Source organism: Fundulus heteroclitus, chromosome 19, assembly GCF_011125445.2.
Source record: "Fundulus heteroclitus isolate FHET01 chromosome 19, MU-UCD_Fhet_4.1, whole genome shotgun sequence".
Taxonomy (NCBI): Eukaryota; Metazoa; Chordata; class Actinopteri; order Cyprinodontiformes; family Fundulidae; genus Fundulus; species Fundulus heteroclitus.
In genome coordinates this window covers 23,544,338-23,569,300 of record NC_046379.1, presented here as the reverse complement: position 1 = coordinate 23,569,300, position 24,963 = coordinate 23,544,338, and the positions used below count along the sequence as shown (strand labels likewise).

Sequence of the window (24,963 nt, the reverse complement as noted above, 5' to 3'; positions counted from 1 at the left end):
ACACACACTATGCAACGTGGCAAAACGAATAAAAGTTAAAGTGTATAAGAATACTTTCGTAAGTCACTGTAGATGGGATTTATCAGAAAAGAAAGGCTTTCTTTTTTTCGTCTAGACCAGTCCCAGTAGTGTCTCTTAAACCTTTATGCAATCAAATAATAATTAGTATTACCTGGACAGTATCAAGCATGGAACGAGCTTGTTGTAGAGGAATTGTACTTCCTGATGCAAGCACCTCTGCAGGATGGGAGACCTCCAGAAGCCATTTGCGCAGCTTCTCCACCATTTCCTTGTAGCGTTGCCACTGACGAATGAGGCCGTCAATGATCCCACGCCTCTGCTGAGCACGTCGCACCACCCCTTGCCACTGGTTGCTCAAGAGAGTCAGCTTCATGTTGAACTCATCTCTGCAGCAGAATAAATTTATCTGACTGAGAGACACTGACTCACAATAAAACTTGGTGGGTATCAGGTAACAGTGGATTTAACCGCTCAGATAGTGTCATCAGACATTGTAAATAAAACTAGAATTGGCAAATCAGATTCAAAACATCATGAGGATTTTCACCTGTCATCTACTTGACCTTGCTCCAACATCCTCTGTCCATCACTGATGATAGAATGGAGGATCTGCTGGCGACTGAACATCTCAGCTTGGAATAACTGGAAGACAAAAGGGATTACTGACATGACAAACAAAAAGCCATAGTTTTAGGTCGGTTCACGTGAAATGGACTGAAACCTCATGGGCTTTTTGCTGATCTATTAAGCTCTGGTAGTTCCCAGAAATTTCCACAGCCAGGTTCTCTTCAGTTTGCAGCAGGAAGTCCATCCATGTTTCACATTTTTCAAGAAAGGTCTGCTGCTGCAGCAGGAACGACTGAAGCTTGCTGCAAGGAACCAAGAAATGGAAAATATGAAGTGCCATTAAAGTCGTTGACTAGTCTTTTATTACCCTTTAGAGAGCCACAAAATATCTTTCTCCTTTGAGATTTGTCAGATTATCAATAGGAGAGGCTAATTAACTGATTTTATTGTCCTTGGATTAAAATTACAACTGTATATATATACTCACATTTATATTTAGAGACTGTTATACCCTTATAAAGAGCATCGCTAATATTTTGGGGATGCATATGTCATACCTGAATCTCTCTGTGGTCTGTGCTGAAGCTGTTGACCAGCTTCTGTTGAGGTTTTGCATGCGCTTGATCTCCGAATCGTTGAGCGGGAGCCGATAACCGAGCTCATTAACATGCTCTAATTCAGGGGTCATACTGCTGAAATTTAGCATGAGCTTCTGCAAAAAGGCCAAAGGAAATGTTTTGATTCTTTGCTTTTTTTTATCAAAGGCAGTTTTATCCAACAAACTAATGAAAGGAAAAGTGTAAAAAACCTTGAGGTCCTCCATACAGTCCTGGATGACTGTCAGGTCAGTGCACCCATTGGGATCTTGTACTCTCAAAGCTTCCTCAGCTTCAACTAGCCAGCAGCTCAAAGATTCCAGTTGTTTATTAAAGGTTTCATAGTCTTGAACTCCAGTCTGATATAGAGGAGACAGAAAGAAATGTGTTGTTTATGACTGATTGGAAGGCTGAGCCCTCACACATTGAATGTTTGAGCAGAAATCATATAACATGACTCCGCCAGAAGTATTTCGTTCCGCCTAGCTAGGCGGAACGAAATACTTCTGGCGGAGTCAGGTTAGAAATCATAAGCCATAAGTATAGTCTTTTACCTGCAAGGCGGTGAGCTGTCTGTTAAGGGCCTGTTCCACCCCTGTCAGGCGCTGGGTGAGAGAGAGATGGTCTGACTGGATAGCAGACGCTGCCGAGGTGTCCACCTGCTGTTTAAGCTGCTCTCCCAGTTCTTGGTGAATCTGAAGTGAGGCCTGCACTGGAACTTGTGATCGCAACAATTCCTGATGTAAATGAACCCAAAAACATCTTAAGTATATACATTTTTTAAAAGAAAATAAACAAAAAGAAAATCAGACAGACTAATTTAAGAGAAAATAAGAAAGAAAATGCCTTGCAAAGGTATTCATACTTTTTAAACCTCAACATTTTGTCATGGCACAATAACACACTCCAACTTACTTTAATCAAATATTATAATATAGAGCAACATAGTTTAATAACTACTGTATAATTGGGAAAAGGAGCAGCTCAGGAGAGAGAATGTGTATCCAGGTTAACTATAAGTCACGTACATTACAAATCCAGCCTTTAAGGTGAGTAGAAAGCAGTTCTTGAAAGCAAGCCATAAGAAGAATGAAAGGTTTAAAGTCACGCAAGAGACACCAAACATTTGGTTTGGGTGAGACTACATTTAAACTATTTTGACTTACAGTACATGAAGAATAGTTGTCGGACAACTAACAATGCACATGGTGAAGAATGGTGGTGGCAGCAAAATTGATTTGGGGATGTTTTACTTCAGCACTGACAGTAAAGCTAGTCTGAGCTGAAGGGAAGGTGAATAAGCTCCAGCAGGAGAAAAACGTAAAGTTACATATGTAACCCCGCTTCTCTGATAGCTTCCTCAGAGAACTGCGGTTACATATGCAACACTACCTTCTTTTTCTAGCATTCACTTGGTATCTCACAGAGGATATGCATACTCCCATAAGTTGTTTTTAAAAGTGGCCAGAGCTCATTTAAGATAAGAAGCTCTATTAGGAGCAGATGTACTCAAAGCTGCATGGCGCCATGTGAATATATAAACATCTAAACAGTGAAATGCTACAAAGGTGTGTGGTGATTCCCAGCTTCCAGCTGAACAAACTCACTGAAGAGAAATGGCCATGAATCGAGCCTAGGATGTAGCTATGCTCCTAGTGGAGTGAGCACGGACTACTCTTACTAGAGTAAAATAAGCATTAAAATTAGAATTGTTTCTACACCATCTTCTGCCATAGTGAGACAAACTGTGACTACCTGAAAGAGAACCCTAAACATACAGCCAGAGCTACAATAGACAAAATCAATGCATTGTCATGTGTTAGAATGGCCCAGTCAAAGTCCAGACCTAAATCAGATGTTCCCTTACACTTCACAATATTTATACATTAAAGTTTGTGTTTTTACTAGACAACATGTGAAAAATTCAAGTTGTACAAATACCTTTGCAATATTCTTCACGCAATAAAATTTAAGATGAGAATATTTTTTTTTTTATATCAAACGTCTTTTGATGCAGAATCTGTCACTGTGGCCCAACTCACACTGCATTCTTGGATCCAGCTGGAAACTTCCTCATCAGCAATGTCCTTTCTGCAGGTGCTCTTCAGGAGCTGGTCTGCTTTTTCCTCTTGAAGCTGAATGCTGCTGCAGCTTTGCTCATGTAGCTCCTTGTAGCGCTGCCACAGCTGAAGCAGGGCTTTACTGCTCTTAAGGCGCTCTGCTATCTCCTCCAGAAGGCCTGTCCATCTGAGTGGATATAATAACAGACTACTATTAAGCTTATTCAAAGAACGACTTCATCATGTAGGGCTTTGAAGAAAATAACTAATAAAACAAGCATCTATTAAAAAAAAACAATGACCTTGCATTGACATCCTTGAGGGCATTGTTGAGGGAATCTGACACTGACGGGTGACACTCCCTCAGAAGTTGGTGCGTCACAGCACCAAACTTTCTCAGACTGCTTTCCTGTTTCTCCAGCTCGTCTTGCAGATCCTTTACAGGAGACACACACAAATATAGCGACCACTTCATTAGCAGAATTTGAAAATTACAAATGACAAGTAGCTAAAAATTTGGAACAAATTACAAATTGCAATCCCCTGAATTATTTAGGAAACATACCAACATCCTAATACTAAATGATGTTCCCAATAAATCCAAGCTTTAAATTTACGTACCTGCAAACTTTGCACCTGCAGCTGAACGGCCTCCAGGGAGCCTGTGAGGAGGCGGAAACGGGATACAGAGTACCTTCCTTCCGTCAGATAGCCATTGATCTCCTCTGAAGCCCGTTTGTATAGACTCCACTGATCCAGCACTGAAGTCAGGCTAATCTTTAGTTGTCCTACCTGTTAAAGATCAAATGAGGAAACACAAACAGCAAACTCAAATAGGGTCAAATATGATATAGCAGCTGCAGGCATGTAACCCAGAATTCTCATTAAATATGTTGGTGGAAATAAAACAATTACCAAGTGGTCCAGATTGGCCCAGGTGTGATTGACACTTTGGAGGGTCTCCATGACGATAGCACAGGCCTCATCTGTCTTGTTCTGAACAAGAGCACAGCCCTGCTCCTCTACTCGCTCCAGTTCTTTCTCTTTTTCTTTCAACAGCTCTTCCATTTCCTAAATAATTTCAAAATAAAGTCTTCCCTTAATAAATAAACACGATCACAGGAGCGTATTGATGAATGCTGGAATAACGCGTTAGACCAACCTGGCAGTCTTTGAGGGCGTTCTGCACAGACGTCAGGTCTTCTATTCGGTGTTTCCTCTTCAACCGTTCTTCTTGAGATGTCATCCAGGACTTCAGGACCTGAACGCTGCTCTCATACTCCAGCCACATCTTTAAAAGGCTCTCAAGGAACTGGATCTTCATTTTTCCATGTTAAATAAAACATTTAGACTCTATGGAACACTGTTTAAGAACATGGATGTGATTTGTTAAAATAATCTCAGTAATCATGACCTCACCCTCTCATTAATGCAGCCTTGTAGGATCTGCCAGCGTCGGTTCATGGCTCCCAGACGCTCAGCGAAGTCGGTTTTGTCGCTGCGTTTGCTCTCAACGTCCTGACCACCGATCTGTAGAACTGACTGGTTGACAAAGTCCACAGTCAGCTGCTTACAGCTTAAATCGACTCTGAATCCCTAAAACAGAGGACACAGAAGAATTAACCAAATAAGTAAATCACAAATCAGCATCAGATATATTTGAAACATTAGAACTTGAATGTATATTAATTTAAAAAAGTTACAGTAGATATATTTGATTTATTTTGAATGTTATATCATAAATTATAGCCTTTAAAGCAAATTAAAATAGTCTAAAACCAGTGTTGGGATATCACAGCTTTAAAACGACAAAGATTCAGATAAAGTATATAAAACATATCATTATAAAGTATATTTAAAAAAAGTTTATTTTCAAAAATTTCAAATCTTAAGTTATACAAATATCAAAAAGTACTACCTTATATTTTTGCAAGTAGTCTTGAATCACATTTGATCCAACAGCACTCTTGAGGTTTTCTTCATCCTCCTCTATCACACTCTCCATCAGTGAAATCCAGTTACAGAGCTCAGAAATGGCATGTCGGGAAGCAAGCTTCTCCATTTGGATCTAAAAAATGGTTCATGAAGAAAGAAAAGGCATGTGTTGGAGATTTTGGGTCAAACCTAACATAAAACGTGTGTTTCTGGGTGAAGCGGTAGAAACGGGTAATCCTATTTTCCCTTAAGGAGCTAAGCCCGTTCAGCGAGGCTGCATGTGACCTTACCTGATGCAGTTTCTCTTGAACCACTGGGATGCGTGTGAGAAGCTCAGCCCACTGGCTGTCAATGCGAGCCAAGTCAGAGCGCAGCGCCACAGTGTCTACTTTCTTTAACCGCAGCAGCTGGTTTCCCTCTGACACTACAGAGCTCTTCAGACTTGACTTCCCTTCCACCTCTTTTGAAAACTCCTAAAACAAGAAAGTCATAAATTGAATGTTTTTCAGTGAACAAGCTAATACTGTCAACTGATTTGAATCACATTCTAGACTCCAATCTTGAGATGAGTGGGGCTCTGTGTCCCCAAACCACAGCGGCATTCAAGCCAAAAGAAGAAGCCGCTTTATAAAGATTTTCATACCACACATTGGAAAAACAGCTTAGGCAGATTCAGGGTTCTAGGAAGTTAAGTTCCAGAGAAAAAAACATCCAGGTACCCATCGTCCAATTGCTCCTTTAAGGTAGTTTAAGAACCCCATGAACCTCATAATGATATAGCATACACCTTGCTATGATTAGTTATACTCTATTTTGGACACATTTTGTGTTACTCTTAACATCCTGTGCATCACTGGTGAGTAAGTTAAATGTAATACTGAATAAATGCATTGTGTTATCTTACTGGACTTGAAAGGTACTGAACAGCCAAACAGGGCAATGGTTTTAATAAAGATGTGTCCTGATTATGCAACACTTCTCAGCTAATGACCACTGGTGATAGGCACCAGCCTCCCACGGTCCCCATAAGGATAAGCACATAAACAGGCTGGATGAACGGACAGATGGATAATTTTAATGTACTGCTGGACTGGAATTCTGCTTGGCAAAAGTCTACTATTAAATAGCTTTGATTGTTATTGGGGTGAAAAGGTTATGATGAGGAAATCCCTAATAAATATATGTTTGCACAGTTTATGAAAGTATAAAAAAACGTTCCCTCTGTGGCCTCACCAGAAAAGCAGCTAGATGGTCCCTGACGGTTTCCAGCTCCTGAGGTACTAACACGGCCTGCGTGTTCCAAAACTCCAGACGCTCCAGAGCAGACTGGAGCCACTGACTAATCTCCACACACTCCTTTTGATACCTACAGAAACAAAATTGAGAATAATAAAAAAATAAAATTATACAATGAATTGACTAATGTATACAAATATGAGTTGGCTTTAAGCACTTCACATGCTTCCGACCTGGTCCAGTGTTTTAGGATAGCCTCCAGGCGCTGTAGTTCCTTGTTGACCTTGGTTGTATTGTTTAGCCAGTGTTCCTCTAACAGTGCCAGCTGATTCTCCAGTGTTGGACAGCAAACTGACCGTGACAGACGTCTACCATCATCCAGCAACTGGTGGAGCTTGTGCTGGTGCTCTGTTAGTCTGCCCTTTAGACCCTATAAAGAGTGAAGGAACCACAAACAAAAGACATCTTTTTTATTGCTACGCTGGAACCTGAAAAGAATAGAAGCACGTACAAATTGATACAATGACTCTGAAGTTTCTTGTGAATTTAGCTTTGCCGGCCTTTGAGGAATGTGCTTGAATCTTGATCAAACCATTACTTCTGCAGAAGTAATTTCTGGTAATTAGTAGGGGTGTAACAATACAGCGATCCACATCGACGTTTTAATTAAATTATCCAGTTGATACAAAATGAAAACATCATGTTGTAATTTTTTGAAACTCAAGCATGAGACTATAGGTGATCTATTATTATTTTTTCATAATTAGAAAAGTGCTGTTCTTGATTTAAATTATACCTGTAAGAGCTTAGAAATGAAATGGCCAAATTATTTTTTGTATGTAAATAATTGTGTTAGATGATATCACATCATATGGATCCCTGACTTGTGAATTTAATTAAATGAAAATCATATCATAACAGACTATGTGATATCGGCAAACATCATATCGTCATCTAAACAAATCAATATAACATCGTAACATGATAAAGCTGCTGAGTTACACCCCTAGTAATTAATTCAATAGATAAGCAGGATTGTATTGGTCAAATTGTAACAAGAAGGTTCTGGCATTCTAAATAAATTACATCAAAGCAGTCAGATCTGGCTAACCCATTAATACGGAGCCTGTCATACCCTAAAACTAAACAGATATCATTTCGTACCTGATACAACGAGATTCTGTCCATTAGTCTATCTTCAGTTTCTTCCACCAGGCCAACAGAGGGAACATTTCCTTCAACTGCTTCGAGTTGTCGGTTCAGGTTCTGGTAGTCCTGCACTAAACGGCACCAGATCTGAAGGGAAAGTAAGAGACGAGAAAAGACAACCAGTAAAACATGATTGTGATATCAAATAGAATTTGAATAGCAGAATATAAACAATCAAAGTATTGTAAAATGTTGTTTTTTGTATGCATACTTTGACAGATGTTTATAAAGTTTGAAAAGAAACCTTATAATTTTCTCACCTCCAGTATACTTTCCAGCTCAACTCCCTTACTGTGTGCTTCTTTCAGGACACTCCGAGCCTCGGCGAGCGTTTCCTCCAAGGTTTGGTTTTCTTTAGGAAGCATAAGGCAACTGATCTTTCTGAAGTATGTTTCTGTTAGAATCATGTGGGACTCTAAACCCTGGAAAAACTCCTAGAAAAGATGACAAATAATGCAATGATCTGTTTTTGTATCATGTCACTGGCAACAGGCTGAGCGTCTCAAGCTGTCGATTACAAACGAGTTGCAATGTCTTGCAATACTTTTCACACCCCTAGAACCTTTTCACATTTTGTCATCATGTTACAACATAAACTCCATTATATTTTACTCCAATTTTAGACTATAAGACAACACAAAGCAGCATATAACTTGAAAGAAAATGACACGTGATTTACTATCTTCAGGCAAGCACCTCAGAGCTTTGCCACAAAAAAGCAAAAAGCTGCTTTTTCTCCTCATTACATCTACTTCATCAACATTTAAACAACAGGCAGATTGTATCAGGTACAGTAGAACCTCTTTGTACATAATGTATTTCACTCTTAATGAGCAATTCAAGTATAAATTATATTAAGTTATTGTCTATATTTTCTGTTTTCCACGATTATTCAGTATACCTGTACATCCAATCAATACTAATAATGACAGCTAAACATGATCCACAAAGTTTTGATACAACGGGCTACATAAGATGCACAATAAATGTGGAAAACATTGTACCTATTTATTGTACCATATTTCCTTCCGCTTCCCAACTACACAAGTTTGTGATAGTTTATCGTGTAAAAGTCCAAAGAATTAACATTAAAGTTTGTGGTAGTAATATGATAAAATGGGAAAAAGCTCAAGAGGTATAGATGCTCCTTCAAGGCCCTGTACACACTGAACTAGGGCTGAACGATTTTGGAAAATAATCTAATTGCGATTTTTTTATCTTAATATTGCGATGACGATTAAATGTGATTTGTTTCCAGTTTAATTTATCATGTCTTTTTAAACATATACAAACAACAAAACAATCTGTTTCATCGCTGTGCAGATTAGGTGCTAAAAGAGCCACTGCTTCTCAACTCTGAGCAGAAATGATTGCGATATATTTCAACCAATATTGCGATTTGATTTTGACTTTTCTCTGCATTATCCACAAGCAACAAAAATGGCCTCTAGATAAAGATTTTTGTAAACAAGGACTATTTAAAAAAATAACTTTTAATGTTTTTATTAATCAGAATATTATTCAAGAGAACATCTTTTAATTGATCTAGACATCAATCCTTGTAGAACATAAAGTGCAAAGTGCAACCAACAATCAAGTCTATGTATTAAACTGATTGACCCGTACTTAATGCTATGATGAGATTCCTGAGAGTTTCTGGTAAAACAATATGATTATATAAACTCTAAAACAAATAATAAAATTAGATTATCTCACTGCTGCAGCTCTCTTCCCTTCCATGTGGAGCAAACCCACTTTAAACATTTTACTGACATCTAAAGGACGCGTCTGATTCACTAATTGTTACATAGCCAAAAATTGCAGACCTCTGCGATTTGGAAATTGCGTTTTTTAAAATTGCGATTATTTTGCAAATGCGATTAATTGTGCAGCTCTACACTGAACTCACCTTATGCTTGTCGAGATGGTTTTGAACCTCCTCCACAGAGCTCGCAACGATTCTCTGATCAGCCGCCATCTTGTCTTTGGCCGTGTCAACGAGGTCGATCAAGTCCTGCAGAGCACGCTCATACTGCTCCTTCAGAGCAATGTTTTGGTTCAGCCCGCTGCGTCTCGAACCCACTGTCATCAACAGCTCCTCGTACGAATCCTACATGCAGAAAACAATGTGGTTTTGGTGATTAAATCTCACAGAACCTTCTAGTGCACTGGAACACAGAAGGCAAAACTGATATGAAGCAGAATTTGACGAAAATACATCTGCATCATCAATTACCTGGAGTTTAAGCAATTTATTTGCTGAAATCTGATCCGCCTGCAGTGCTGCTCCCCTGGTTTTGAGCTCTATGATTTTCTGCTCAAAGTCTTTTAAGGTATCCTCTGAACTTGCAATGACCTGAATGTAGTGAATGGCATTAAATGATTATAGCAAATAATTAAAAACTCATATCCTTTTTATTGGCATCTGATCCTCTCTTTTATTACCTCCATTTGTTTCGAAGCTGGTCTATCCATTGCTCCAGCTAGGGCTTGAAGGATCTGGCATTTGGTCTCAATTAAAGCAGTTTGGAGAAGCTGCAGATCAGTCTGTTTCAGACAAAAGAGGACAAATAACATGATGGTACTATGCCACAATCTGTATAGTAAGATGTGGAAAATGGAATAAATAAAAAGGCAAAAGAAAAGGGAAAACCTGGTAGGTGGTGAGCTCATGCGCTCTAGTCCTCATGTTGTCAAGCCGCTGACCCAGAGCCCCACCAAGAGTTCCTAATCTCTCTTTCAGGCAGTCCAGATTGTCCTCCAGCAGCGCTCGGTCTTCATGTTTCAACCCCGACGAACCAGCTAGCAGAGCCTGGCTGAGCTTTACCTCTTCTGTCACATGTTTCACGTCGCTTTCCAGAATCTGTAGAGAAGATTAAAAATTGAAAAAATAAACAGCTGGAGTTCGACAACAGGGTTCGACCGAGAGAGGTGGTGCATGCAAACACTTTGATCTGACCTTTCAGACACATTTACCTTCTCTTTTGAAATATCCTACGCTATGACTTCAGATCTTTTATCTGCAAATGATGTTTTAAATCCTTAAAGACATAAGTGTTTTTAAGAACCTCCCGTGCTGCTGTGATCAAAAGCTGTGTTTTTGGATATCTGTCATTATACGTCAAAATATCTGTAAAGTGAAGGATCTCACTTTTCTAATTCAGTAACTCCGAAAACCTCTGAGCTTTAAAGTAGGAATTATGTGCTGAACTCTGATACTTCAACTTGTCTTTTCTTTAATAGAAAAATTTACATGTGAAAAATCATGGATAGAAGATGCTGCTTCTAGTCTGAAGATATTTAGCTTTGCTCTCCTAGCTTTCACTGCAGTTTAAACAAGGTGATGAAAAGAAATTATAGAAAGAAACACAAATCAGGACCCATTTAGTAGTTCTGCCTGACTGAACCAGGATGGCTTGATCACCTTGCCAGAATCAGTTGTATTAATATTTTTTTTAAATTTAACTCTCTCCTTTATTACAGTCTTCTAAACTCCGCAAAGTCTTGCAAGGCGAGCAGCTATTTAACTTGTTTTCTGATAATAATATGCTTCAAAACCAAAGTGAGGCACGCCTAAATAGCTAAAATAGCGCCCCTAGACCAAGACCAGTAATGACATTGATAGCATTGATTGATTTCTAATGCTAAAATACTAAAAAAAATAAATACTAAGTTTAATATATACCTAATCAATGCTACAGAAATGTGGATTATTTTGAGGATGGATGTGGGGTAGGAGGCATTCAACCCCATGTTGCAAAGAAAAGTTACCTTCTAAAGATAAAAACTGGTAACTGATCTACAATAACTACTGTAAAAGCTGTCAGGTTTTGTACCTCTTGATTCTGTAACTGGGTCTCTGCATTTTCAGCCATGAGCACCGAGCCGGAGAAGACGTTGTTCTCAACACCATCCAGCCAGGAGGACGTGGTTGACACTGCTGTAAAGAGCTGCTGCTCCATCTGAACTACCTGGGTTTCACCTCCACCACCAGCCTATGAATAAAAATGCCCAGTGCAGGAACATTATTTAAAAAAAACATTTACCTACAACATTAAACTATATAAAATAGTCTCAGAAAGGTGATAACCTGAGTGGTCATGTCTTCAACTGTCTGCCTGAAGCTGTCATAAAGCGTTTTCAGGGAGGAGTTATCAGGTGGGCTGTCCCCTTTAAAGAGTGGCCCCGCCGATGTTACACGAGCAGCTCTAGAAAAGACCTACATGAACAAGAATAGACAACAGCCAAAAACACATTATGGTATTTTGCTTCAAATCCATGTGTGGACATAAAAAAAAGAAGAAAAAAAACAAACATGCATTACCGGCTGCTTTTGGTCCTGCTCAAGCGTTTTTTGTAAAAGCTGTAACTTAGTTTTGAGCTCAAGTCTGAGACTTTCCCATCTCTGCCTCATCTGGCCTTGTCTGCTCTCAGACAAGGCTGCGGGTGAGAACGGTTCCATTGTGCTGCAGAGAACAAACACATCTCTGATTAGTGCTAAGTTATCAAAGCACAATTTGATTTGAGTCCTGCCTCTCAGATACCTGGCACTACTGGGCGATGCCTGCAGGATGAGAATTTCCTCTCCTCTGCTTGCAACTGACTGAAGCAGCTTTTTCTGCTCTGCAAGCTGCTCCTCCAGTTCCTTCAGAAAACATATATTTATTACTACATTCAAACCTCTTGAACATTTTTACATTTTGCAACATTGCAATCACAAACATCAATATTTTATGTTAAGCCGCGTGATAGACGAACACAATGTAGTGTTTAATGGTGAATTGAAAGACAAAAGCTTCAAAGTTTTTGATTTTTTTTTTTTACAAAAAATTAAACCTAAAACACGGTGAGTAAATATGTAATCAGCCCCTTATTTTGAAAGGAAAACCACCGTTATCACTTCAGAAATCCACTATGCAGTAAATAAAGCCCACCTGTGAGTAATTTTATACCATTATAACGTAAGCTGTGCCTTTGTGAAGGTCTCTGAGGTTAGTTAGCGAACATTAGCAACTAAACAGCATGATGAAGATCAGGGGACACAGCAGAGAAGTCAAAGAGCAAAGAGGTCTATTAGAACTTTAGGGGAGCTGCAGAGCTCTACAGCTCAGGTGGGATAATATGGACTCTGCAATGCTATTAAACAGTTATAAGCAAGATATAGAAAGAGCCCATCCTGTTAAAAAACTAAACCTTAGCTAAAAACAGCTCTGTTCTTATACTGCTAAGCAGCAGTGAACCACTGTTACCCTCTGTCTCTGCAGACTGTCTTCATGCTGTTGCGTCCGTGTGGTCCGGGCCTGGGCCAGCCAGTCCTGCACACTGGGGCTGGAGGAGAGGCTGGAGTCTGACTCACTATCTTCTGGCTCTTGCAGAGAACCCTGTGGAAGCAGCAGTTTAGGGGACTGTAAACTACTGCAATAACACGCAAAACATCCACACCTGATTTACATATGCTGTTTTATGAAATAAAAGTATAAGACAGAAAAAAAGCCATAAAATAACTATCATGATAAAAAAAATTTATCTTCTTTATATGTGGCCTTTAAATAGCCAGCATAGAAAACTTTAATAAACAGGACAATGAAAGCATTAAAAGGAAGTTTGTGGGCTAGCGAAAACATGACGTCTTATTTTGGTAAAGGGCCTGTGCTGTCACTTACATACTGTTGTATGTGAACATAGCAGCCATTTATGCATTAATGCATACTGACATTTAAAGCAGGCGGTCTGCTCACCTGGATGTTAAGCTGTTTGTCTTGTAGCATTCTCTGCAGCTCCAGCAAACCGCCCTTCAACGTGCGCAGCCTTGCGGCCAACTGCTCAGCCTCTGCCCTGGTGTTTGCTGGGCCCTCCCGCAGCAGGTTGTCGCTTTGCACCGACAGCTCTGTGAGGGCCTGAACCTTTTCTTCGATCTCCAGCAGCATGTTCTGCAGAAGCAGGAGCAGAGAGGCCAGCTCAAACATGGTGTCTCCCTTTCGATCTTCTCACGCTACGCCACAGACCCTCGAGGCCTGGCGGCTTGACCCGGCCACGGGGCAGAGAAAGCTCTCATCCTCGGCCCACCTTTCCGCTCTCGTCTCCGGTGCAACATATTAGCGCTAATCCTTCACACTCCACGCTCTGCTGCCCACAGCCTCTCAGATACATTTAATAACAATTCTCCTGCGGCAAACATCATAAGTCCCCAGCGCTCATCAGTGCTCATTGATAAGAGATGGTCCAATATTTGAGCAGACATAGGTTTCCTAATAGTACTGGCTCTCCTTTGAAGTATTAGGTTGCAGCATGTTAACCGTCTGTCCCACCCTCCTGTGATCTTCAATGCTACCCCACTCGGATAGTCAAGCTGCTTTGTCACTAGCACGTATAGCAGGCTGTATTAACTTTAATGACTCCTCCCTGTGCTCTGCCACGCCTCTGTCCCACAGAGACCTGAGCATAATCTTCTTAAGGCTCGTGCTGCAGTCACTTAGCGGACATGCCATCTGAATGTCACTCTAACTTCGCTAACCCTGTTGTTTACTCTCTTTACAGAGCGTAAACAACACGTCCTTTCTGAGGCGCAAGATACAAAATAATATTGAAAGGAAAGATGAGAGTTCAAATGTATCAGTTTGCTAAGCTGCTTCTCTCATCCAGTGCCTTGCAAAGTTCTTTTTCCCATTCGTGTCACAGCTACATTATTTCAATCATTTTATAGGTATTTTATGTGCACAAAGTCACTGTGACATGGCATTAAAAAGGATACTGTGTAAATTTTCTGCAAAAATATAAATCTACTGTATGATTTGTATTAACCACCTTGAGTTTGTAGTTGGTAAAACCACCTTTTGCTGCAATGACAGCCGCATGCTTTTAGGTATTCTCTATTGACATTTAAACCATCCAAGTCTCGTCTCTAACAAATCTTCTCACAGGATGGCTCTGTATTTAGCTCCATCAATATTTTTACCAGCTTTCCTGTTCCTACTAAAGAAAAGCCTTACAACAGCGTGACGCTGCCATCGTCTTGCTTGTTGGCGAGGGCTGTGTTTGTAAGTGATATATCATCACAAAGGAAGTGATTTGCGTTTCGTCTGACCAGAGTTCCTTATTCTATTTGTGTGAATACTTTTTCTGTCGCTACTTTTGCAAGGCATTGCACCTTTTACTCAGTGTGTTTTGCTCTATTCTGTTAGTATATATATATATATATATATATATATATATATATATATATATATATATATATATATATATATTAAAAATGGAAATGCTACTGATATGCATTTTTCAATAAACTCTGCAGTGCTTACCTGGCATTCTGTGAGCTGATGCTTATCGTCTGTCTCCTCTGCGGGTCTAGCATCAAGCATGCACATTACACCACCGCGCATTCTTGTCAGCCACTGATCTAGCTCATCTGCTTTGGTGTGATAGAAATGTAAAGCTTGTTCCTGCCGCTGAACCTCCAGACTGTCAGTGGCGCGCTCCTACAACAAGCCAGATCAAATGGAACTTGTTAGAAAAAGGGATTAAAATCTGCTGGGCAGCTCAGTAGTACCAACAAAATGTTAGTGAATAAATAAACAGCTTTAAACTGGTATAGGTAGCATGAACTTTTTTGGAGTTGACAAATGTACCTCCAGTAACTGTTGTTTGCCTGAAGCTTTCATGTGGATGGTGGCCATCCTCTCATGCAACACAGCGAGGGAAGACTGCATGGCAAGGTGGTCAGCCAGATCTGACTCCACAGCATCCGAGGCGATGTCCTCTGTGAAACCTGCCTGCAGCCTATCGATTTCTCCCTGGACACATTGAATGTCCTGGACGAGATCCTGCACACAAAAATAGAAGATGAGGCAAACATTTATTCAGCATGTTGTCTTAATTAATGTGATTTACTTATTATTGTTTTAACATGCAGTTCTTTATTTATTAACTTCCTTTGAAAATAGGGCTGATTAGCTATTTGTTTCCAGTAAGATGCTAGTTGAAAGCCAAAGTGCAAACAAGGGACAACGGAGTACAAGAACTAGGTGTGAATATTGACTGAGGGCAGGTGTTGATGGAGGACAGGTTTAGAAAGCTGGAAGCGAAAGCACTGAGAGAAATTGGCTGAAATTATTGTAGCTGGAAAACACGACAAAACAAGATGGAATTCCAATTATAACCAAAAAAAAAGAAACTCAAAACCTAAATATTACAACTTTTTTTTCTCTTCCTTAACATCAGTTGCAATATGATTTTATGGGTTCGTTTCAGGTTAAACAATTTCCAATCATAACACAGAAAGTGCTTGAAGGCAAGAACAAGAGGCCAAATATTAAACCAGAAGGCCCTTTGCTACACTGTGACATTACTGGCTAAAACTACATCTTGCACTGCTGCCTTATTTTGTAAAACTATCCTCTCCACAAATACACTCATAATGGAAGATGTGTGTATATACAGGACTCACCTCGTGGGCTTTCATGTGGCTATCTGGACTTTTGCCTCCCTCCAAAGGTTCACTGAGCTTGGACTCCAGCGTTTCCATTTGAGAGGAGATTGACTGGAGTGAACCTTGGTAATGCTGCTGTTTTTCCAAAGCTTCATACAAGGACCGCTGCTTCTCGCTTATCTGTGGGTCAATGAGGAATAACACGAACAGGGTCAAGTTGAAATGCCAAAAACAGTAAAAATGAATCAAACTTTCAAACAGCTTTCCTTACAAATAACTGTATCTTGTTTAACTTGCTTTAAAGCACAGTTTCAATGAGATAAACCTTAATACGATGACATCAACTGGCTAGAACATATTAGCTGTGTGTAGACATGAACTAGTTATCATTTGCAAGGTATACCAGTGCCTTTAAATATTTCATTTCAAAACTGTAAAGGTTTTACATTTTACGGTGTCAGCAATTTGAAAACCTTACATATAAATAAATAAAATGCCATAATACTGCAGTGATCAGGGGTTTCTTTGGTTGTATGGACCATAGAAAAGAGTTACACTACCCCTCCCACACCTGTTGCTGCACACTGCAAATCCTTACAAGATAAATTCAGATGTTTGGAAATATTCTTGATCCCAAATAAATAGTAGCGATGGTGTGGAAACTAAAGGAAGCCCATGCATTACTCTTGAGAAAATAACACTGTTTTAAGGCGACTTGTCTGATGAAAAGCTGACTGCAGGCTCTATAACAGCAGATAGCCCAATTTACCGAATACCAGCTTTTAATATTGTTACTCAACATGGACCAGAATGGAAAAAAGGAATAACATTATGTCCAATATGTTCTTTAAAACTTCAACAAATTTTAGCAAGTATTTATTTGAAAATATGTAACAATATTACATTGTAATATATACTGTAAAAATCTACTTGCTATGTTATTTTCAGATAAGTAGAAATTATTATTGTGCTTTAGTTTCTTTTATGAAGAACATTTTTTTAAACTTTTGTGCAAACACAATGACACAAGGATAGCACGGTATTTTAATCTAAGGTTCTGATTGTAAAATGTGATACAGGCCCATGCTTAGTTGTGTGGAGGGGTTTTAAAAATGTATTTAAATATTCTTTAAAACCTTTAGTTATACAGGTTCTTGTTCAGATCCAAGATCTATGCATGTACCAGGTTTTAATGAAGACATTTAACTGATCAGATATTTTAATTTCAGGCTGATTAGAAGTATTTTCCACATACCACGTTCTTTAGAGTCTCCCATGAACGCTGTAGGTCATCTAAGTTTGCCACAGACTCAAATGTTGGGTCATATAACTCCTGAACAGGAGCTCTTGTGAGGGTCCCACGTCCCATCTACAGAAAAAAAATTCAACAGCACCTTCAACACTTTCATTAAGACTTACTACTATTCATGGTAAACCTGGAAAATAAAAAAAAAATGTCAATGGCTCTCTTTTCTCTCTTTGATTTACTTTAGCCTAATTTAATTCACTATTTGCATTTATTAATTATACAGCACACGGTTGACAGAAGAGGGTCGAGCAGAAAGTTATTTGGTATAAGGAGACCTGAAAGACGTGAGAACAGAGGAGGACAGATACCTTGATGATAGGCCCTTCAGTGTGAGAGACAGGAGAAGGAGAACGACACAGAGGAGAGGAGGAGACCTCGCTGTTGGTTCCCTCCTCCCCAGACTCCTCAGTAACAGGAGATAACAGAGTGTGACAACGGCCAGCCGTCATCTGACAGACCATGCAAGAAGCAACAGAAGATGTGAGGTTATTTAGAAAATATTACTCAAGATGCTTTGTTTAAAAAAAATCAGAAAATGATAGAAAGACTCAATCGGACAATCACTAGACAAGAATGTAAACGTCTTAGAATCTGGAAGAATAAACTATGTATAAAACCCAGTTTCCTTTTAAAGCAGTCAGGAGGAGTTAATTGGCACCTACTGTTAAATGCATCAGTTGAATTTTAAACTTCCCACCCCAAGATGCTTAAGCCCCAGTTTGGGAACCATTACGGTGGATAATACTCTCTTACAGTGACAGATTGTCCTGAAGATTTCCTGGACCTTTCTTCATCCATTTCCTCCAGCCCCTCAGGAAGTGCCTCTACATCACTGACAGTCAGCAGCATGGTGGCATGCTTGGCCTTCACTGCCAGCATTTTGCATTTCGAATTCAGTGAAGCAATTTGCTCCTGGTAGCCCTTGATCCTCTGGGCAAGTTCCTGTCCAAAACATAAATAAATAGCAAACACTTTGCAATTTATACTAAGTCAATGGCACATTCAGGGGTATTTGCCATTACTTATTCCCCAGCATGTTAATTATAAATAGAATGAAGTTCTTACCTCATGGTGCAAAATCTGCGCTTGCAGCTCCTGAATGTTGCTGGTGGGGATTGGTCGGTCCTGAATGACCCGATGTGCTTCCTCTATCAGACCCTGCAGATCTGTCACCTCCTGTTCATATTGTTCATACTGAACCACTGCCTCCTGGATAAATAACGTACCTTATTTGTAATTTGTCATATAAGTTTCTAAATACAGTGTTATAAAAAAGCTGAATTGGAAATATACTTTGATACATTAGCAAATGCATTTTCTTCATGTGGTCTAAGGAATACTGTACACATTGGTAATGCCGTACTGTAGACCCCCAACTGCACCTGTAATATGTTGCATTGCTGTATGGCCACATGCTGCAGCTGACTGGCTTCTTGCTGCAGACGAAGAGCGGTGCGACAGATGGCGAGGTTGGGCATCACCTCCTCTGGGACCCGGAGAGCACTCTGACAGAGCTGCACTGCTTGCACCTGCTGCTTGAAGCTCTCCATGTCAGCTAGTAAGCGCTGGAAAACCAAATAAAGTTCATACTGTTTTCACACTTTTAAAAAAACAATGCGCAAACTATAATAAGGTGTTTTATAATACCAGCAAAGACAACATAGTGAGTTCTAAACAGTTACCTGTCTCTGGGCAAGTTGTTCTTTGAGGCTTTGTCGTGCTAACTCTGGGGACGTCAGTGTGGCTTGGACCTGCTCCAGAGCAACATGCAGGGCCTTGACTTCAAACTCCAGCGCTTCCATGGTCTAAAATGACACAAGTCAGTAAATATTAATCTCGAAATTTGAATTGTTCTACTACCAAACTAAAATCCCCTGTGGTACCTTGTGTGCATCTTGAAGGCTCTGCAATCGAGTCTTGATGCCTTGCTGGAGCTCGTCGGTGTGTCTGCTGAGCTCACAAACCTCCTGGCTCATGGACTCAACCTGCAGCACCTCAGACAGAAGGTCTACCTTCTCCGCCATAGACTCCAGGTCACTGTGGAGCTCTCGAGACTCACGGAAGACGCCCTGAGCACAGGGGGCAACGCAATCATTTAATCTTTCATGCTGTATAGATGTTTTATTTTATAACAGACGTGTAAAATTTCCATCAACTTAAAGAATCTGAACTCAAGCAACCAACCCAAAAAAAAACAACAAGTCTGTTATATCATAATTGCTCTGCTCACCTGATACATGCGTATTTGCTCCTGTAGGTGAACAGAGGTGTTCCAGATGATGTTAGCCCTCACCAGGCTTTTGGCCTTCTCTGACCACCTCACAATGAAATCCAACATCTCTTTATATTCATCTAAATAGCAGACAGCCTGAGAAATCCATGAGAGATATATGTTTAACTTATGGACTATAATGCATGCTGGTTTAGTGACTTACAAAGGTATTACTGCCCATTGAACCTTTTCTAATCTTATGATGTTACCACCAGAAACTTCAATGTACTTTATTGGATTTTTAGGTGATAGACCACCATTAATTAGTCTATATTTGTGAAGCAGATGGAAAAGGACGCACAGTTTCCAATCTTTTCACAAATGTAAATTAAAAAAAAAGTGCTGTGTCCATGTGTAGAGGAGCATCATGTCTTGTTGTCTGTGTGTTATGTGTGAATATGTGTGAGCTCTGAGCCGGTGTCTCACCATAGTTTTATTAGGGTAACATAATAACAATAAAGATTCTTGATTCCTGATCTTTTTTTCCAGATTCCTGATTACTTATCTCTTATTTTCTTATTCCAAATTTAATGAATCAAGCATAAGGAATGAAACAATGTTACACTTAACGAAAACTTTTGGCCTTTCTACAGGCCCTCTAACCAAAGGGTAATTCCCAGGCCCTGGTTAGGCTTTTAGAAGTTTGCTTTTAAGATTAATAATTTAAAGAACTCTATTTAAAACTAATAGCAAAATAAAGACTTCAATCAACGAGTGGATTTAAAAGTACCTTTTTGCTTTGTTAACAGAAACAAGTCTTCTGGGGTATAGATACAGGTGCTTTGTACATCTAAAGATAAAAACTGCTTTATTTTTTGCTTTTTAAAATTTGATTTTACAAATACTAATTGTATTTGTAAAATTACAATTGATTTTAAAAGAACTAAAGCTCAGTCAGATTGACAGTAGATCATCTATAAACTACAGATTGTCTATTCATGCCACAGATTTATGTCTGGATCTTGACTACACATTGGGCAACTAATTATGTATTGATGTAAAACCCTTCCATTGTAGCTATGGCTGTGTGTTTAGGGTTGTTGTCCTGATGCATGATGTTGCCACCACCATGGTTTAACTTGGATAGTGTGTTCAGGGTGATGTGTTGTTTTATTCTGCTATCGCACACAGCGTTTGGATTTTATTTTCTAACCTAACCCTCCTCTGAACGTCTCTATAATTTTCTCCCTGGCCTGACTGGTGCGTTTCTTCATCTGCAACAAAGATCTGAGGTCTAAGCGGAAATGCTGGATTTAGGTACAGTAACAGGAAATTACGTAGAGGATGGCTCTGTATACTAATCAGGTGACTCTTGACTTTATGATGCTCAAAAGCATAAAACGTCAATTAACGTTTATGGTGGTGATGCGACAACATATAGAAATGTTCAGTGTAGTATAAAGTCCTTTACAAAGTACAGTACTGTGGTTGGAAAACAGGGGCTTCATCAATTTAGAAAAGCAGTAAAAGAAACAAACCTTTTTAAGCCAGTTGTTCCTACAGTCCGCTAACCGGGTTGTGTGGTGATGCATCTCTGATAGTTTGTTTATAGCATCACTGAGCTGTTTGGCCAGTAGGGGGTTTCTGCGGCCAAACTCTTGTACAGCAGTATCCAGCTCTGATAACGTGCGACCACAAGAGTCCAAATCTTCAAAAAGACTCTGAGGAAAAAAATGCAACAAGTATATCCTTTTGGTTAATAGCAAGACAAATCATATTTGTGTGTTCAAAGTTAACTGGACTAATAAGCAAAGTAAGAGCGAGCAAAACCTACCTTAACCTCTTCTTTGGCATGTTCAACATCAGGAGATTTCTCCTTAAACTTATTTGAGATTGTCTTCAGTTTATCTGACATGGCAAGGATTCTGGAGCTGAAGTCCTCTTTTATTTCTCTAGTTCTCTGATATTCTCTCTCTTTACACAGAACCTGGAACATCAGGCAAAAAGGACATAAAAATACGGCCAGAAAACCCCAATAGTTTCCAGAATTGAGTATATTCTTATATTATGAAGTCTGATGTACCTGGTCTTCAATAGCCCCCAGTGCAAGAGAGACCTCTGCCAGTTGCATGGAGATTTCAGAAGGTAGTATGGTGTAAAGGTCCAGGTACTTGCTTTGCTGTTGTTCAGCTAACTTATCCACATTCTGCCGATAATTAATTACTTCACCATGTACAATCTAAACACAACAAAATAAAGAACCCTTTAAAAGAGAAAGAAAAATACAGCATATATACATAGGTATTGACAAAAATGTGACCAGGAGATTGGCTGGTAACCAAAACTGGATCACTTTCTCTTGACACAGCCCTGACAGTAAACTGAACAACCAGAAGTTCAAAAATTTTATATTTTTCCAATCAGTGAATACCTAAGCGCTGCGGCGTTGTAGTAACAGCAACACTCTTTAGTGTGGATGCTGTTACTGAAGGAGGAATGCTCAAATGTAACTACTATTATTATTTACTCTTGTCAGGATAAGCAGAGGTTTAAGAAGTTGTTTAAAAGGAAACTGTATCCTGGATGAATGAACATATTACAGCAAAGTTGCTCTTTCTATTCTTTTGGGCTTTCAGCTCCTGTCTGTCATGGAAATTCAAAAGTCAGGGTTAAGATAAGGTGATACATTCTCTAAGGAATACACAAGGGGAAAGATGTTTATAGTTACCAATGCTAATTGCTAATATAAGATGATGTCTAAAGTTTAAAATGTCAACTCAGTAAAAAAACTTTTTTAGATTGCAAAAACCTTTTTGTACAGCACTATGACTTCTGTTTTTGCTCATAGTTGAAATAAATAATGAGAGAAATAGAATTTGTCCATAGTCAACACCAGCAGGTCAAAGCTGTGCAAAAAAGGAAGATTGGTGCATCTCTACAAAAATAATACTTCTTGGTTCGGTCGCCAGACACACCTCAAGTTCCTGCAACAGGGAATCAATATCTGTTGTGGGATTGAGAAGAAGCTCTCTGGTCTCCTGGATCCAGGCTTTCACCACACCAAGCTCCTTCTCCACTTCCTCTCTTTCCCTTAGCTCCTGAGCTGTCTGCGCTCGCTTGGTCCTGGACTGTGTTAGAAGGCTGTAGGCAAGAGAATACAATTTATCCTCAAATTCTGAACGACATAATATATATTCAAGCACATATTTAACTTTATGCGTGTACTTATTATATGAACCCATATAGAATCCCGCAGATTTAGAGTAACATTATCTCAGGTCGGTCTAATTACCTTTCCATTTGGTCTTGGACAACCCTGATCTCCCTTAAGCTCGGCAGCTCATCTTGATCTGCTGTTGGTGAAGGCACCTCCACATCGTGCAGCAGACTGATGGCATACTGGCGCAACAGCATGAGGGACGAGAGTTCCCGCTCCAGGTCCTGGCTCAGCAGGTCATGCTGATCCAGCAGAGACTGCAGAGTGGCTTTGGAGGCCTTCTCCACAGCGCTGTCAGGGAAACGGCTTTGGAGATCATCGCAGACGTCTCTAACTTTCACCATCTGCAAAAAAACAACAACCACATTTTAACAAATGTTTGCTTTCAATTCCATTTTAAAGGCTCATTTTTTTGCATTTAAGTTGTGCGTTTGCCTTTTCTCTGAAAGTCCTCCACTCCTGTGCTGTGTCCTCGAGTACTCGTTCCTGTCCCCTTGCCACGCTGCGCAGCCGTGTCCAGCGCTGCCACACGGTGGTCATGGAGCGACTGATGGTGGCCTTGCTGGCGTCACTGCCCACCAGTTCCAGCTGAGCAGCTTGCTCCTCTAAACCACTGAGCTTCTCTTGAAAGCCGTTCACAAGTGATACAAGGGACTAAAGAATCCAGAGGGGAGGAATTCCAATTAAACATATTGAAATTTGAGGTTTCAACATAAAACGTGAAACAGTTGAAGGGATATGAACACATTTGCTAGGCGCTATAATACCCTACATACCCTGTGACTACATAGCTTGTCTTCAGCCTCTTGGTTGGTGGCGGCCTTTGCTGTAGAGAATTCGGTGAGCTTCTTTTCGGCCTCATTCATTAGCTCAATGACAGTCTGTCTCGCTTCCTGGAATGACTTCCACTGAGCCACACAGCTGAGAAAATAAAAAGTAAGTAGGCTAAAGTGCTCTGATAACTTTAGAGAACAAAATGAAAGTAATCTGGCAACTCTTCATTGAGCCTCTCAGTTAACCTGCGGACATTTTAATAAAATCCTGGATTCTTTTTTAAAAACGTATAAATTTTTCCCCCCATGATGTCTGCTCTCCTGTCTGTATTGCTTTCTGCTTTTTATGTCTTTCAAGGTGCAAAAAAGTAATCACCATTGCCCTATAAATCCTACCTGTGCAGGACATCTTGATGACACCGGAGTTGATCTCGAACCTCTACTCCTCGCTGCTTTGCTGACTCCACGCTCACTCTTAGCTGCTCTTTAGCTGTGGGGTTCACCAGGTTCTCGAGCTGAGGAAGGAGGGTCTGCAGCTCCTCCAAATGGAGGAGAAACTCCTGCTCTGTTGACATGATGTCTGTCTGCTGCCGGAGACATTCCTCGTAGTTCTCGACGTCCACTCCCAAGCTAGCTTGTTGAAGGAAAGAGACGGCGTCCTCCAGCCATTCACAGGCCGACTGCATCCTGAAGTGGTACTTCTGACACAGCACCAAGGCATCCTCCAAGGTGATCTTCAGATAACAACAGAGAAAAAAGACAAACACACCAGTGTTGACCTAATTCTTTCAGTAAAAGCTAGTCACACTATTGTGTATCTCTCTTTCGTTTTAGTAGCGTCAAAAGGTGTGACGTAAAAGTAACATTATGCTCTAGCGCAGGGGTGTCAAACTCATTTTGGTTGAGGGGCCGCATACAGCTTAATCTGATCTCAAGAGGGCCACACGAGTAAACTCATTGCAAGATTAAATAGAACTAATAAAAGTGGACTTGTTGTTGATTTTTATATTAAATGAATTTTATTTTATATTAAATGAATTTCACACTTTTACACAATATATTATGAATAACCTCAGCGTTTTTAAGAAAAGTATGTGCAATTTCAACAATACTTTTACTCAGTTAAACATTTACTTGTGCATTATGCATAAGAACTGATCACAGTGATTGTACAATGCTGAAAAACATTTATTCAGATTTTTTGGAACTTAAAAACATTGTTCTGCATGACAAAATACATCAAACAGATAAAAATTAAGAAATGATTTAAAATCAATTTTCCACATCTGAAGCTCAGTGCTACCATCTGCTGATTAAAACACAGCGCCCCTCATGGACAATATAGGAACTGCAGATTTTCAATTAAACGAAGTACATGTTTTTTTTTCAATAATTGTTTTATC

General features: G+C 39.8%; 1 protein-coding gene across 3 annotated transcripts in view; it reads right to left on the bottom strand.

The window, feature by feature from the left end:
• Positions 1–24,963, bottom strand: part of syne1b (spectrin repeat containing, nuclear envelope 1b) — a 117,081-nt gene that overhangs the window by 20,519 nt on the left and 71,599 nt on the right. For 2 of the 3 annotated variants that reach the window (XM_036150752.1, XM_036150754.1), the window contains 47 exons: positions 23,957–24,294; positions 23,564–23,708; positions 23,223–23,441; positions 22,863–23,131; positions 22,546–22,711; positions 21,654–21,809; positions 21,405–21,557; positions 21,109–21,291; positions 19,589–19,726; positions 19,242–19,427; positions 19,041–19,163; positions 18,741–18,923; positions 18,424–18,567; positions 18,112–18,300; positions 17,667–17,807; positions 17,305–17,418; positions 16,068–16,229; positions 15,250–15,444; positions 14,923–15,099; positions 13,363–13,554; positions 12,874–13,005; positions 12,169–12,269; positions 11,949–12,090; positions 11,715–11,843; positions 11,461–11,619; positions 10,278–10,487; positions 10,070–10,171; positions 9,861–9,980; positions 9,534–9,734; positions 7,885–8,058; positions 7,580–7,711; positions 6,649–6,845; positions 6,413–6,545; positions 5,470–5,652; positions 5,163–5,312; positions 4,664–4,840; positions 4,407–4,562; positions 4,160–4,315; positions 3,866–4,036; positions 3,547–3,680; positions 3,227–3,431; positions 1,739–1,921; positions 1,397–1,543; positions 1,146–1,300; positions 743–890; positions 569–663; positions 173–407 (listed from right to left, as the gene is read on the bottom strand). In XM_036150752.1, the coding sequence (XP_036006645.1) occupies positions 173–407; positions 569–663; positions 743–890; positions 1,146–1,300; positions 1,397–1,543; positions 1,739–1,921; positions 3,227–3,431; positions 3,547–3,680; positions 3,866–4,036; positions 4,160–4,315; positions 4,407–4,562; positions 4,664–4,840; positions 5,163–5,312; positions 5,470–5,652; positions 6,413–6,545; positions 6,649–6,845; positions 7,580–7,711; positions 7,885–8,058; positions 9,534–9,734; positions 9,861–9,980; positions 10,070–10,171; positions 10,278–10,487; positions 11,461–11,619; positions 11,715–11,843; positions 11,949–12,090; positions 12,169–12,269; positions 12,874–13,005; positions 13,363–13,554; positions 14,923–15,099; positions 15,250–15,444; positions 16,068–16,229; positions 17,305–17,418; positions 17,667–17,807; positions 18,112–18,300; positions 18,424–18,567; positions 18,741–18,923; positions 19,041–19,163; positions 19,242–19,427; positions 19,589–19,726; positions 21,109–21,291; positions 21,405–21,557; positions 21,654–21,809; positions 22,546–22,711; positions 22,863–23,131; positions 23,223–23,441; positions 23,564–23,708; positions 23,957–24,294 (7,800 nt within the window). Of the gene's footprint in view, positions 1–172; positions 408–568; positions 664–742; positions 891–1,145; positions 1,301–1,396; positions 1,544–1,738; positions 1,922–3,226; positions 3,432–3,546; positions 3,681–3,865; positions 4,037–4,159; positions 4,316–4,406; positions 4,563–4,663; positions 4,841–5,162; positions 5,313–5,469; positions 5,653–6,412; positions 6,546–6,648; positions 6,846–7,579; positions 7,712–7,884; positions 8,059–9,533; positions 9,735–9,860; positions 9,981–10,069; positions 10,172–10,277; positions 10,488–11,460; positions 11,620–11,714; positions 11,844–11,948; positions 12,091–12,168; positions 12,270–12,873; positions 13,006–13,362; positions 13,555–13,690; positions 13,963–14,922; positions 15,100–15,249; positions 15,445–16,067; positions 16,230–17,304; positions 17,419–17,666; positions 17,808–18,111; positions 18,301–18,423; positions 18,568–18,740; positions 18,924–19,040; positions 19,164–19,241; positions 19,428–19,588; positions 19,727–21,108; positions 21,292–21,404; positions 21,558–21,653; positions 21,810–22,545; positions 22,712–22,862; positions 23,132–23,222; positions 23,442–23,563; positions 23,709–23,956; positions 24,295–24,963 lie in introns of those variants that run through there. The other variant, XM_036150755.1, reaches the window with a different exon arrangement.